The sequence below is a fragment of the Rhineura floridana genome, chromosome 4 (genome assembly GCF_030035675.1).
Source record: "Rhineura floridana isolate rRhiFlo1 chromosome 4, rRhiFlo1.hap2, whole genome shotgun sequence".
In the NCBI taxonomy this organism is placed as follows: domain Eukaryota; kingdom Metazoa; phylum Chordata; class Lepidosauria; order Squamata; family Rhineuridae; genus Rhineura; species Rhineura floridana.
This window is the reverse complement of record NC_084483.1, coordinates 99,362,523-99,377,437: the sequence shown is the minus strand read 5'-3', so window position 1 is coordinate 99,377,437 and position 14,915 is coordinate 99,362,523. Positions and strand designations below refer to the sequence as shown.

Here is a 14,915-nt window from a genome sequence, read left to right as displayed (position 1 = left end):
ATCCAAGCAGAGAACAGAATAGCGGGAGACACCCAATACTGGAGAACGCTGTAGCTCAGTGGGAGAGCATCTGCTTTGCATGCTGAAGGCCTCAAGTTCAATCCCTGGTCATTGTTAACAATGCTGAATTAGATGGTTTGACTCAGTGTAAGGCAGCTATCTTATCCGTTCTGTAGCCTAAACATCAATATGTTCTCACTTTGCTTCCCTAATGCTCTTCATTATAGCCCAGTTCCCACATTTATTCATGTATAAGGTGCTTGCATGTAGCAGCAGGAACCGGGATAGCCTGACCACTGTTGCCCACGCACTGGTAACCTCCAGGCTGGATTACTGTAATGTGCTGTATGTGGGGCTACCCTTGAGGTTGGTCCAGAAGCTGCAGCTGCTGCAAAATGCAGCGGCGAGAGCGCTCACTGGGGCAGGGTATCACCAACATGTCACCTCGCTGCTGAAAGAATTGCACTGGCTGCCTATTTGCTACCAAGCCAAGTTCAAGGCTCTAGTTTTGGTGTACAGCGCCCTAAACAGCTTTGGACCAGGATACCTGAAAGACCATCTTATCCCTTATATACCCAGTCGATCATTGCTCTCTGCAGATGAGGGCCTCCTGCAAATACTATCTTAGTAGGAAGTCCGTTCCACACAACATAGGAAACGGACCTTTAGTGTGGCAGCACCTACCCTGTGGAATTCCCTCCCCTTAAATATTAGACAGGTGCCATCTGTTATCTTTTCAGTGCCTGCTGAAGACCTTCCTCTTTCAACAAGCCTTTTAAGTAGAGACTTTATCCCAGTCTGCGTCTGTTGAAATTGCTTTTTAATGTTTTAAATCTTTTTTTAAATATGTTTTTAAATATGTTTTAGTATATTTTAAAGTCTGTTTTTATGATGTTTTAAAGTGTTTTTAGAGCTTTTATTTGCCATGCTGAGCTCCTACTGGGAGGAAGGGTGGGATATAAATCAAATAAATAAACAGGGCCATGCTTCTAGTCACAATTCAGTGTTGCATCCCTCATTGCATGGGTATCCCAGTTGCTCAGAGGATGCTCGTGCAAAAGGTTTACCTTCAGATCTCTTTGCTCTACACGTGGCAGTTGGGATGATGGGAACACAATGTATGGGGTGGGGCCAGTAGCCCTGCCCCACTTCTGCTGCTACATATGAATGCCCTACATGCAATCATGCATGAACATGGCTAATAATACAGGTATAGATACATGCATTGCAGGCTAAGATCTCTTAGAAGAAATATAGGTTTATTTCCTCTTTGTGCGACTGTAAATGTTAAGGGAGGAGAAAGAGAAACAGTTTGGCAATATTGAGTGCTTTTATTGATTGATTGATTGTATTTGTATACTGCCCCATAGCCAAAGCTCTCTGGGCAGTTTACAGTAACTAAAAACATTAAAAACAAATATACAAATTTAAAACACATCTTTGAAAAACAATTTAAAACACAATTTAAAAAATTTAAAACAATTTAAAACATATGTTAAAATGCGTGGGAGAAGAGGAAAGTCTTGACCTGGCGCCGAAAAGATAACAGTGATGGCGCCAGGCGCACTCATCAGGAGGATCATTCCATAATTTGGGGGCCACCACTGAGAAGGCCCTCTCCCTTGTTGCCACCCTCCGAGCTTTCCTCGGAGTAGGCACCCGGAGGAGGGCCTTAGATGTTGAGCGTAGTGTACGGGTGGGTTCGTATCGGGAGAGGCCGTTTCATCAGGTATTGTGGTTCCAAGCCATTTTTATGACCAATCTCTGTAACTGATCTTGCTGATGTGACCCTGCATATTCAGGGGAATAAAATGTTTTACTATTTGTCATAAACCTCACATGTAATTAAAGGAGCTGTTCACTTCGTATGGACAAAAGCTGCTTCTGCCTTGATCTTACCAGCTGGTAAGTACTAAATAGTGGCTCCTGGAGAGTAGCATATTCCTAACAAGTGGACTTTGATCATGTGTTCTTTCAAAACAAGTAGGCTACACTGCTGATTGCATTCATGTGACTTCTATTCTTGGACTTCATGATCTTTTATTATAGCAAATGGCCAGATACAGAAATAAAGAGCCAACACATTTACCATTTCAAAACAACGTTTGAAAATCTACCCAAAGCTTTGCTGGAACAACTGTTTTGAAAATCATCTGAGACCTTTCAATTTTGCTGACTTTGGGGGGTGACGGTTAAGATGTGTGATATAAATCTCAGTTGTGATCTATGGCTTTTGTTTGATGCTGAATTTTAAATAAGATACATTGTGTGTGTCTTTTGGTTTTCAAGTCCATTGTCACCCATCCTTTCCTTTTCAAATGAACTCAAATTTTCTTTTTAGCTAGGATTACAGTTCTGGAGAGATTTTTTTTTTCTCAGATGAATTGCTAAGGGTGGGGATGAGGATGGAAGGGAATGAGGGATTTTGTAACTGCCTGTTAAAATGTATGTTGTATGCCATCTTGGATGCTTTTGGAGTGAAAAGGCAATTTATAAATACTAAAAATAAGCATTAGTGAGTAAAAAGTAAGTATTCATTCATTTGAAAGAATTAGTGTATATAGATATACTGATGCTGTTGTCGCCTTCTGACAAAGAGAAATATTTTATTTGACTTCTGCAGTTAACAAGAGAGGTACCACCATTATAGAAACAGACCCTAAAACTCCTTATGGAATATTCTGCCCCTAACTGTTCCTCAGACTAGGCCGTGAGATGTGGGTTTTTTTCGCTTGGTTAACGAATATCTAGACAGAGCATAAAATCAGAGCACAAAATGAATTCTGTGTAAAGTGGAAAGCACTTGGTTTGCCATCCAAAAAAACTGAGGACTTCAAAGTAATGATGCCTGGGGGGCGGGAAAAGAAATGAGTTGAAATTGGGGAATTGAAATATATGGAAAGTTAGATGAAAGGAAAAGCAATAAAGAGAACATATGTAATTTTTGGTGATGATTACTGTCTTCACCCCTTTCTTTCTCATTTAAGTTAGGTGAAGTGTGTCTTGTTCACGGGTAAAACTGAATGAAAAAAAATACCTTTGCTCATTCTAGTTTTTATTTGTCTAAATGCTGAGGACATTTCCTTTTAGTTATTACCACAGGGAAATGAAAGTCAGAGTTTTGCTTGGTTCTAATGTAATCTCTGTTAATAACAATAAAAAGCAGATGACTTGCAGTCCTTGGTGCTTTAGGAGCATGGATCTTGCAGGGTTTTGTGGGAGCTTTGCCAGTCATTAATTCAGGAAGCCTCATAGCCCAACTGTGGAACAAAGTGATGTTGATGCTGATGGTCTAAACTGAAGGGTTTTTATTTTCTTAGCAGCTGCACATGAAACTGGATTAGGTAGAAACTCACTGTGTTAGGGAAATAACTAGGAAGAACACTGATTTTAACATACACTTTCAGACTGACTTATCTTTTGTTAATGAAATATCTAACCTGCCCTTCAACGTAAAAGAGAGAGAAAGGAAAGGAAATAACTCCATTCAGGGCAACTAAATTAAAGAAAAAACAATTTAAAATAATATACAAATCAAATAACAATAATGCAATGGAGATGAAGATACAACACATGCAAGCCAGAGAGGACCAGGTTAAAACAAATTCAGTGTATGTTTTAAAAAGGCCAAGGAAAATTAAAAAGATATTTGCCTGATATCACCCAGGTGCCAAGATTTTTCATGTGAAGAATTGGTGAACCTACTCAGCGAGTATATGTGGGTGTTAATCCTATTCTTTTCAATTTTGCTAATCTAATATTAGTCAGCAGCAACTGGAGGCTGTAAGACAGTGTTTCTGTGCAGCAGTAGCAACATAACTATTAAAACAATTTTTTCTCTCTCCAGCATTTAAGGTAGAGAAGCCAATATTTTGGTAGTAGAAAAGTTACGGTGCACCGACCCCCCATCTGATCAGGCTGGATTCCCAACTATCATGGAGCACAAGCCCTTCTCATGTTGGACAACATGATTGCACCACAGCAGACTTGGGGCAGGAATTGATTAGGATTGATTGATTAGGATTTTACTGACCTGCAAGCTGGCATGAAGAAATTTAGCAGGCAAAGGGTTTTTTGCTACCACTTAACAAAGGTTTCACCTCCTAAACTCCTGTGTGAAAACTTGCTCTTAAAGGCACAGCAGCAGGATTAGTGAAATGTGGCAATTTTAGACTTGATGCCAAGGGGTGGAGTTGTAAATGGCACCTTGAAGCCTCTTCAGCTAATGAAATTCCTGGGATGCATATTTGAAAGCCACAATGACCAACCAGGGTAAACAAATTTTACATAGTTATTCCCTTGCAGATTTTAAGGTGAGCAACTTACTCCAATGTTTTTGGTCAAGAATCATTGGGTAATGTTGGCATGGTACCTTTTCTTCTTTTCCTTTTTTACAAGGGAGAAAAAGAAAAAGGCACTGCCACTTCTCAGTAAGCTTATGAATATTTTTCCCATGGAAAAACTTGTCAAAGGGGACCCCCAAACTCATTACCTGAGATTGATGGGATGGCATTTTCTCTTGGCTTTGGTAAAAAAACACACAACAAAACTGTAGGGTAATACCCATATTAGGATCAGCTTAAATTAAAGGATGCAAAACAGTAAGCAAGCTTCCAGGCTCATCAGAACATTTACTCAGGCTGAATGTTTAGTTTTTAAAAAAGGGGGAGGGGGAGAAGAATGTTGTGGGGCAAGTGGAAAAAGCCCTGGCCTACAGACTACCATGTTGTGACATGGAATGAGAGAGGTCTTACACAGCTATATTAGGCCATTGGACTGTACTTGGCGCCAAAAGATCTCAGGATTGCAAAAGGCCACAGGGACATAGAAATGTAGCTGTTTTTCCTTTGAACATGAAAACACTACCCATTGTTGTATTTTTTGTCTAGCACTAATTGGAACATATGGATCCCTTGTGGGGCAGACAGCACAAGCAGAGAAATATGTGGTAGTCCTTAGATTAGCAGCCCAAAGATTTATTCTGAGATGGTGCACTAGGCACACAAATCAATACACGTCAATTAAGTAGTGTTATCTATTGTTGGGCATCAGCTTTGTAGCCAGGGTGAGGCAAATGGGTGCACCGTCCCCCTAGAGCTGTTCTTCGCCACCCCATCATTTTTGTGTGGATAATGGTCTTTTAAATTTGTGACATGACAGACAATGCCAGCCCCCATTAAAGAATGACAGCTTGTTTTAAGAACAGGAGCAATTTAAGAGTATGACCATCTGAAAAATTTAGTGACTAAGGCAGGGTGAGTGTACAACAAAAGCCTCATCTAGAAGAGCTCCAGACCGGTGGCATCAGAGGGCGGCCAGGTTGGGCCCTTATTGAGCCCTGTGGCCAACCGGCCCCTGAAGGGCCCCTCCCTAGGGTGAGAGGATAGTGCTCTTGTTCAGCAATCTGCAGCAGTGTCTGGTCCCAACCCTGCTGTGGATTGCAAAGAGGGAGCTCCCAGGCACCCTCAATACAGACAGTGCGGGCTTCAGTAAGCCTGTATGCATGCCCCACCTACCTCTCCCATCCCTGAGAATGCCATGCATGCCTGCTATCAACTAAGATGGCGGTGGGGACTTCCTTAAGGAGCTAACGCTCCTGCTGCCATCAACAAAGATGGTAGCAGGGGTTTCCCTTAGGGGCTAATGCCCTGCCACCATCTTGGTTGATGGCCAGCATGTGCACTATGCATGCACATCATTCACCTGACATGATGTGATGTTAAGTAGGTAGAACATGCAGGTGGGAGCTGCGGGTCCAGGGCAGACCGATGCCCAAAGGCCAAGTCATGCCTGGCACCAGCTCTGGCTCTAGAAGTCTGTTCACTTAAGACTTCCCCTGACTGAGGGTGGAATTTTCATGATCACAATACTTACTTAAGTTATCCTGAAAAAACAGCCTCTATGATCCTTGAAGAGTTAAATCTTTGTATTAGAGCTTTGTATTATGGGCTAGATATAGACTCTACACCTTGGACTTTCCTTTGCTCTGCTTTTCATTTTCAGTTGTGTTTCCTACCCAGCCTGCAATAAAGCAGCATGTTAGTTAGCCTGCAGTAAGAAGTAAGAGTGTTTATTCTGTAGTTATGAGCAGAGCAGGATTTGGTGCTTATTGCTAAGGGGTAAAATAAAGAGATAGCTTAAACTAATCTGAAAAAAAAACTATCCTAAGTTACCCTTTACTTTTTTAAAGCATCCATTATACTCACAGTCATAGTGACTATTTTTCTGCTTTTTCTTGATTATTTGTTGGCAAGGGATGAAGGAAGCCCTAGAGGAATAGAAACACTGCTGTGCATGCTACAGTTGGCTGGCTACCTAGGTTGTAACTCAGGACTAATTTCTGAATTTCCCAATGTGTGCAGCTGAACACGAGGCCTTTTCAGGGTTTCTGGGCAGAAAAAAAAATCCAATTGCTTTCCACATTTAATTTCCAATTGGTTGGTTAGTTAGTCCTTTAATAGCAACCATTTCAGAATTTCACCTTATTGTCCAACAAGAAGGAAAATCTAAAGTTCAAGAACAACACTAAAAGGAAGGATTCTCAAGAAGGATCAACAAACACACCCTAAAGGATTTATTTTCTCTCTGCCCGTCCCTAAACCTGTAGTATGAACAAGTTTGTTTTTCAGGTGGAATCTAAAACAGAGATACCCAATGCAGCTTCAAAGCCAAGCTCAGGAGCTCACTGTTATTACCAAAGTAGTTCAGTTCATGAAGAATCAGAACGCAGGCAGACCACAGGTGAAAGAGGATTGTATCTATAGGCAAAGTCGAGCCTTTAAGTTTGGTATTCCTGGGGATCTCCAAAAAAGGGTGAGACAATTGAACAGATTCAATTTCATTCACAGCCAAAGAACTGTGAGGACTGTAATTTCTGACAAGAATGATTCCAGAAATATGAATAGTTAGAGTAGTCTCCATCAGCTTATGCAGGTTTCTGCTATTCGTGTTGAAATTTACACTTCCCCTTGTTCGCTGTGTCCTTAACATCATTTTTTTCTTATGAAACAAAAAATGTTCCACTCGTGTAATTCCTGGTGCTCATACTATTTTTTCTGTTACCTTTGCCTTTACGTAGCCCATTATGTAAGTTAACACACCCTCTGCATGGAAAAGGAGCAAGTGGGAAGGTCCCTGCTCTTCTCTTCCCCTGGCCTGGACCGTGTCGTCTCTACCAGCTATGCGTCTCTCTCTCCCCCCATCCCCATCCCCCACCTAAAAATGAGGCTGCCCCACCTAACAAGGAAGGCTAGCTACAGGTCTGTTGGGCATGGACTGAGGTGATCTTCCCTAAACCTGCTGAGTTTCCTTGCACAAAATGCAATCTTTCAATCTCAATCCCTGCCGTACCTTAGTAAGCTTTGTGTGTTCTAGGAAAGGGCAGAAGAGGGAGCATAGGCTGCCATAGAACGTTGCAGAATCCACAGTGGGCCTGCTCCCTGTACTGGCTGCAAATCCCCCACTCCAGTTGCAGTCAAGGGAAATTGGGGGGGGGACCTCTGACTGGCAGGAAAAAGAAAGGAAAAGGCCCATTTCCCCCACCACCCCTGACTGCCTGCCCCCGACTTTCATGGATTGCTCTGCCCATGGCCTAAGTGGATGGTATTATGAGGATAAACAAGATAATTATTGTACACGATCATTGTATGATAAATTCTAGTTAAATAAGATGGAGACTATGGGGGAAGAACAGTGTTGATAGCTGAGTAGGCACTAGAGGGTATTGTTAATGGCTGACTATTAGTAGTTATGCTTGATCGGACTTAGGGCAAAAATTTCAAGGGCTAATTTGATCATAGCTGGGAGCTTCCAAATATGCCTTGTTGATTTCATATGGAATAAACCAAGGAGCCTTTATAAAAATGCTGATTGGCTATTTATATTATCCAACCTGAAAAATAAAATGTCAGACCTTCCATTAATTAAAAACTTATTTCTGAATCAAATGTTAATATCCTTTTAATAAAATAAACGATAGGGTTTTTTAAATCATTTGGTTAGAAAGAGCATGAGCCTCATTATCAGGTTCACTCATGGCAGTTGTGTTTTTCTGATTGATATATTGGAAATACCATAATCTCTTTTTTGTGCTTGACCCAAATCATGGTGCGCAGTGACTAGCATTATAGAAGAGTGGGAAATAGGTGATAATGCCTTGTGTTGTGTGACTTGCTCTTCATGACTCATAGCATCAGCTGGATGTAATGTCCACATTTGCTGCCTTCCTTTTCCCTTGTGGAGGCAAAATTACCATGCTGTTTAAAAGCCTGCTAATCTTCTTTGGTGTGCGTGTGCTTTGAAGTTTACCACCCCTTCACCCTTAAGAGCATATGAAGGTCCAACTGGTCCAGCGTGCTGTTCTCAAAGGGGCCATCCTGATGCCTCTGGGAAGCCCACAATCAGGAGCTGTGTGCAACAGTGCCCTCCCTGCTTGTGATTCCCACCAACTGGTATTCAGAGACATAGTGTCTCTGACAGTGGAGGTACAACACAGCCATTGTGGCTAGTAGCCGTTATCCTCCATGAATTTGTACTGTCCTCTTTCAAAGACATCCCAGTTGGTGGCCATCACTACATCTTCTAACAGTAAATTCCATAGTTTAGCTATGTGCTGTGTGAATAGTTGCTTTCTTCTGACTGTCCTGAATCTTCCAACATTCTGCTTCATTAGATGCCTGAAGTCTAGTATTTTGAGAGAGGGAGCAATTCACCCATGCCTACAGAAATGGAGTTCCTCATGAGTGGAGTTCTGTAAATGAGATGGGTCTTTGCTCTCCATGCAGCCTCCCCCAATTTACTCCAGACAGTTGGGGATCATGGGGGACCCTCTGGAACTGTGTGGGAGGTGGCACAGGGACTTCAGGGAGGAATAATTGAAAATCTGTTCCCCCCCTTCCATTTCTGTTCTCAAATGCTCCTATGGATCCAAGTCCTTTTTGTCCATGAAGGCGCCTTTTGGATTCTGGGCCCCTTCTGTCCATGGAAGGGCAAGTCTGTTTTATGCTCAGATTACCTTGGGGGAGGTGAGGCTCCCCTGCTACATTTACAGGAAAAAACCCTCCACTGCCCTGCTCAGAGGGCAGCTTATTTAAGTCGTGAACTGTATTCAAGTCTTTCTTTTCTTTAAAACTGCTTTCAGTAGGTTTAGCTAGTTATCTCAGTGGCTCATTTGTAAATTAAGCCCCCATCTCAAAACATCCTGAGATTGTCCTGGACTTATGCATAGGGACAACTGCAGGCATGAGGAGGAGATGGGGGCGGTCTGAAGCAGGTGGAGGTGATGGTCCACACCTGAATGTTGCAGATTAAGCAAAAATAAAGTATGTGTCTGCCACAAAATCTTACAAATGGCTCTCTGTGAAAAACACTTTGGAGCAAGACCCACCACAGCCACCCGAATTCTCCAGTGTACTCAAAATATCTCTTTAGATCAACCGATGTAATCCCCAAATCACAAAAGTTGGCTTTCAGATCCTTCTGCCAAAATCCAGGTTTGCTCTAGCTGTTAAAAGCCAGGGACCGATACTTTGCCAGTTCATCTCATTTTTCCTATTCCCAACCCTCTACCTCGCAAGCAGAAAGGTTCACAAATCTTCCACGCTTAGCTCCAGCTCTTAGGTTGTAGCTCACTCATGTCTCTGTCTTCATCTATTTCTCTGGCTCTCTTGTAACTCTGCTGTTAGGTTGAATTGGGTGGCGAATATTCTTGGGCGATGTAGTTATTTTGTCTTGAAGTAGGACTCAAAAATAAAATACAATTAGCTATGGACTTCAGTTGACTTCTCCTGTGTGTTCCTTTCCAGAAATGACCATTTTATTACGGAAGAGTTTCCATCGAGTTACTCATGGCAGATTGTTGCAACAAAGGACCATGTCTCTCTATAACTATACCCATGGTTTTGAGGAGGAGAAAATAAAGAAAAAACTTCAGCAGTTTCCAGGTGGATCTATTGATCTTTTCAAAGGAGATGATGGCATTGGGATACTTACATTGAACAACCCAAGATTTATGAATGCATTTACAGGTATTGGCAATATTTGTTGTTGACAGTTTTTGTGTGTTTTGTATGACACTTTGAGAGAGCACTATTGGGGATCTAATAAGTCAGTGAATAAATGAATGTTTTATTATTAATAAATTAAGAATAGGTGCTTGGTTCCTCTAAGTATATGCAAAGACAAAAATGAAAAATGATGCCTTAACACTTTAGTAGTGATAAGATTTAGCGTGCAATCACAGAGATTTTAAATGGGTCTTGTTCTTCACAAGGACTCTGTAATAGTACACTTTAGACCCTGAAAAAGCCATTTGTCAAAACAGTTCAGTGAGCCTTAAGCCATTTGTCCCAGTTCTTTATATCTGCCCAAATGTTCTAAGCCACAATACTTATTTCTTGGTTTATTTAAATTCATAACCTTGTCTTTCCCCAAGGCTTCAGATGCACAAAAGGATTTTCAGTATATAAATGCAGCTAGACTAAGCAAATACTGATCTTGAAATAGCCACTGAATGTCAGTGCAAAGAAAAATGTCTTCTGCTGCTTCTGGAAGATGCCCTGACTGTCTCGAGAGTTCTAGAGGAATGGCATATTGGCTATGATGAGCAGTTCTCTTAATACTTGTGCTGTACTTGGTATTGAAGAGGTTAATCATTACTGACTCAGGAGATTGGCATACAGTCAGAGGGTGGAGGATTTAGGACATTATAGGTCAAAACTATCACCATGAATTAAGGCTAGAAGGCTTTAGCAGCAGAGACCCTGGAATACTGATGCATTCTACCATTGGCCACTGCATATATGCATTATATCATTGTTTGGATAGGATACTAAAATATTCAAATCCCAAGTAAAACCATATCCAGAGTACAGAACATCATCTGGTGGCATTAGAATAGCCAAGCCACGAGGTTACGAAGGGATTTCCCCCATGCACACTAGAGAAGTGCAAAGAGCAAGTGCAATGTTGGTGCCTTTTCCTCCATTGATGGTGCATCTGATTTTGTGTTATGTCATGCCCCCATTTTGTGACTGGTGACCACGGCACTTTCTCCAAATTCCAAAGGTGCCCACTGGTTCAAAAGGGTTGGTGGCCTCTGCTCTACAGTAAACCATTCCAGCCACTTCCCTGCAGGATTGCTTGGTACTTTTCTTCCGCCATCACTATCCTAAAGCACTTACTATTAAGGAAGGACAGACTGGACAGAGTTGCCATTCCTTTTTTTTATAAAAGTATAGAAGTTGCTAGCATAGCTTCTTCTACCTTATTTTTATTTTTATTATTAAGCTGCATTCTAAAGATGCCCCTCAGCTGTTGTTTCTCTTAATGGCAGGTACGATGATGATAGAGCTACAGGAGAGGGTTGCTGAACTGGAAAACTGGAAAGATGGGAAAGGGCTTATTGTCCATGGTGCAGAAAATACATTTTGCTCAGGATCGGATCTGAATGCCGTCAGGGTCCTGTCCAGCCCACAGGCAAGTGATGGCAGAAATTGATTTCTCATGCACTTTTAATGTGCTGAACCATTTACTCCAATGACCTGACAACCTTAGTTCTGCAAACCTCATCATAGGGAAACAAGAAAAATTATTCAATTTTGTTTCTGGATGCTGAACACGCTGTTAACATTCCAAAAATGAATGAAAAATTACAAGTGTAGTGGTGGTGTTTGATTTATTACCCAGAAATCTCATGTTGCATATTCTTCCTCTGGTTCATTCAGTTTCTTTTTGAAAAGTTTTTTTTAATCTCTTAGGCTATTCAGAGGAATGAGACTGATTGCAGATAGGGAGATAAGACTGATTGGTTCCCCAAGCTGTTAAAGAAGATTGTCTTCCTTCATCTGCAGTTCAGTTAATGGGAAAGAAATCTAAGCGGAGGGAGACTCCTGTTAAAAGAAAGAAATACCTACTTACCTGGGAATAAGCTCTGTTGAACTGAACGGATGACTTCTGTGTAGAATTATATAGTTTGCAATGTATTTTATTTCTCAGGCTGCAATCCTGTCCACACTCGGAAGGAAGTCCCACCATGGGATGCGTTTCCGAGTAAACCTACATAGGATCAGGCAGAAATTCCCAGTGTTGAGCTGGTTGTTGCCCTTGACTCCAGCAAGTGTTTGTCCGTTTCTTCACTGCAATCACATCTCACTTAGGAGATCTCTTTGCAACTTTTCAGCCACAAGCTTTTGTTTAAATAATTGTAGGATTAATACTAGTGTTTAATAAAAAAAGACTTGGATCCATAAAGCGATGTAGGACAACTAAAAGTTTCCATTAGTGCTGAGTAACCTGCTCAGTGTTGTAATATGTCAGTTAACAATGCTTTTCATACCAGTGGAGAAAAGTGTTGTCGCTTTCTTCAGGCTAAAAGAGATGACTGGTTTTGTTCATTGTCACAGCAAAGGTAAAAGACCCTAGTTTTCTAGCTGGTTGCAGTATGTTTCTGTCCTTGTTTTGAAAATCTAGTTTGCAAAATGTGAGAAATAAAATAAATTTACTATTTGGCATGAGTTATAAACTTGCCCAATTACCGTCACCAGAATTTTCTTCTGTGAATTTGTTTCCTGGGTGGTTGGCACAGGCCCGCATATTGTATTTTCCTTACAGTACAGGACAGGGGAGTCTGTCTTGATTAGGTTTTTAAAAGCACATACATCCTTCCTCAGCAGCAAACTGTTCCTGGCATTTTTTAAAAAGGCTTTGTCCTGGCATTGTTAAATTCCATTTTTTAAATGTGCCATACTTCCAAAATCACGCTGGTAATTAACTATGTAAAAATTGTGGGCATGATCCAGCTACCATAAAATATTTCTATGTGCTTCAGTCACTCCCATTTGAAATCCATTTGAACTTAAAAGTCCTTACCTTTGCTTCAATTGTTCCCTATGGGTGATGTGTAATATTAGTCATCATAAGAGTAAACCGATTGAAATCTGTGATCTTGTTAATTGATTTCAACAGGTCTGCTTTGAGTATGACAAATGTTGGATTTCACCCTATATTTTTAACTGCAGTTAGGTTTTTTTGTTTTTTGTTTTGCTTTCTGGTAACTGAATCATAGAGTGATTTATAAACAATGGTAAAGAACTACCTATGTCTGTCGAAATCCTTGAGTCCTCAGGCTGTATATCTTGCCTTTAATTTTTCTGTTATGATAGGAGTAGCAGTAATTCATTCATTTTGACCCTTACTTGATGTTCCTGTGATGTTGCAATGATTAAACACAGCATATTGAAGCATTAAGAACAAGTTCTCTTGTTGGGAATAGTGTGGTCATGTGGGCCATGAAGAAATACAAAAAAATGCCACTGGTGTTTTCCACTGGTGGATCATATGTGCGTGCAGCTTTGTCCCGTCCAGAGCCGAAAGCATGAGGCTGGAATGTGTGTGCGAGTAAATCTCGTTTTATTAGAGTAATGGATACATCAAAGGCATTGCGCTTCATAGGAAACCTTAAGCTAACTTACTAAAACCCCTGGCTATACTCTAGACATGCTCTGCAGCGTGTGAAGGAAGTTGACTCAACGACCCCCCACTGGGAGCGGCAGGCTTACATAGGAAATGTTTTTGAACGTAATCTCTGGCTCCTTCGTAATTCCTGTCTTTGCCCTGTCTGTTTCTCGCGCCTGCGGGAACGAGGGAACAGGGGGCGCGCATCCAACTGCTCATCTGAAGACACCTGCTCGCGAGCAACAGGCTCGAGGTCAGAGGGCGGTGCCGCACTGGAATCCTCCTGGGAACTGCTTGGAAAAGGAGGAGCTGGCGCTGACTCTGAAACTTCCTCCCCCCCCCCCCCGTTCTCTGCATCAACTGGGGGCGGTGCACTCGGCTCCTCAGGAAGGGCGTTACTCGTGGGAACTGGCTGAAGAGCAGGCTGCCCTCCTCCCGTTCGCTCCTGCTCAGACACAACAATCTCCAACTCTGCTTCTTCTGGCTGCGGAGGTGCCTGAAACTCATGCCTCCCCCTCTTCCTGTCCCTTCTGAGTTGGCTGCAGTGTAACAAGCTTAGAAGGAATATCTGTCCAGATTAATGGCAATTTCCTTTCCAAATGTGCCTAAAAGTTAAATTTTACCAAAGCATAATTCTGCATAATGGATGTTGGCATGTCATAGATATTGCATCCATCCTCAGCAAGTTGAACCTTGGCAGGCTATTTTGAAACTTACCCCAAAGAACTCACTATTGAACTTTGTGTAAGGGAGACAAAAGGGGGTATTATGGCCACAGTTTTTCAGTTGGATGAAAACAGATGTGAAAAGGCCATTCATCTGATGAATTGGCTACTTGGCATGGCCAGAAACAAAACTGGACTGCCTTCAAGTCGATCCCGAATTATGGCTACCCTATGAATAGAGTTTTCATGGTAAGCGATATTCAAAGGGGGTTTACCATTGCCTCCCTCTGAGGCTAGTCTTCCCCAGCCTGCTAGGGCCAGCTCAGCTTGCCACAGCTGCACAAGCCAGCCCCTTCCTTGTCTGCAACTGCCAGCTGGGGGGCAACTGGGCTCCTTGGGACTGTGCAGCTTGGGTGGCAGGACACGTAACCCCTAAGCCACTCACTGTGGGGGTGATCTTTAGCTGGCCCTTCACACCCAGGAGACACGAGCAAGAATTTGAACTCACAGACTCTGGACTCCCAGCCAGGCTCTCATTTCCAGGAATTTTGAAGCCATGGGGGAAAATGGATTTTTTTCTGAATGGTTTTGTGTGTGGATGGGTGGGCAAAAACAACAACAAAAGCGGGGGGGGGTAAAATATATGTAATACTTACGTTCTTATAAAACCTAGAATTATTTTGCTGTCTTAATGACATAATGTGCATCATTTATAACTCAGCTAACATATAAAATGGGGTACCATTTGGCATACGTATGAAATTTACAAGCCCAAAGTGTCCAGTCATCTGACCTCAT

At 41.9% G+C, this 14,915-nt stretch overlaps 1 protein-coding gene across 1 annotated transcript in view; it reads left to right on the top strand.

The window, feature by feature from the left end:
- Positions 1–14,915, top strand: part of ECHDC1 (ethylmalonyl-CoA decarboxylase 1) — a 40,888-nt gene that overhangs the window by 6,265 nt on the left and 19,708 nt on the right. The window contains 2 exon segments of the mRNA XM_061623794.1: positions 9,804–10,025; positions 11,333–11,502. Coding sequence (XP_061479778.1) covers positions 9,806–10,025; positions 11,333–11,502 — 390 coding nt within the window. The 5' untranslated portion in view covers positions 9,804–9,805.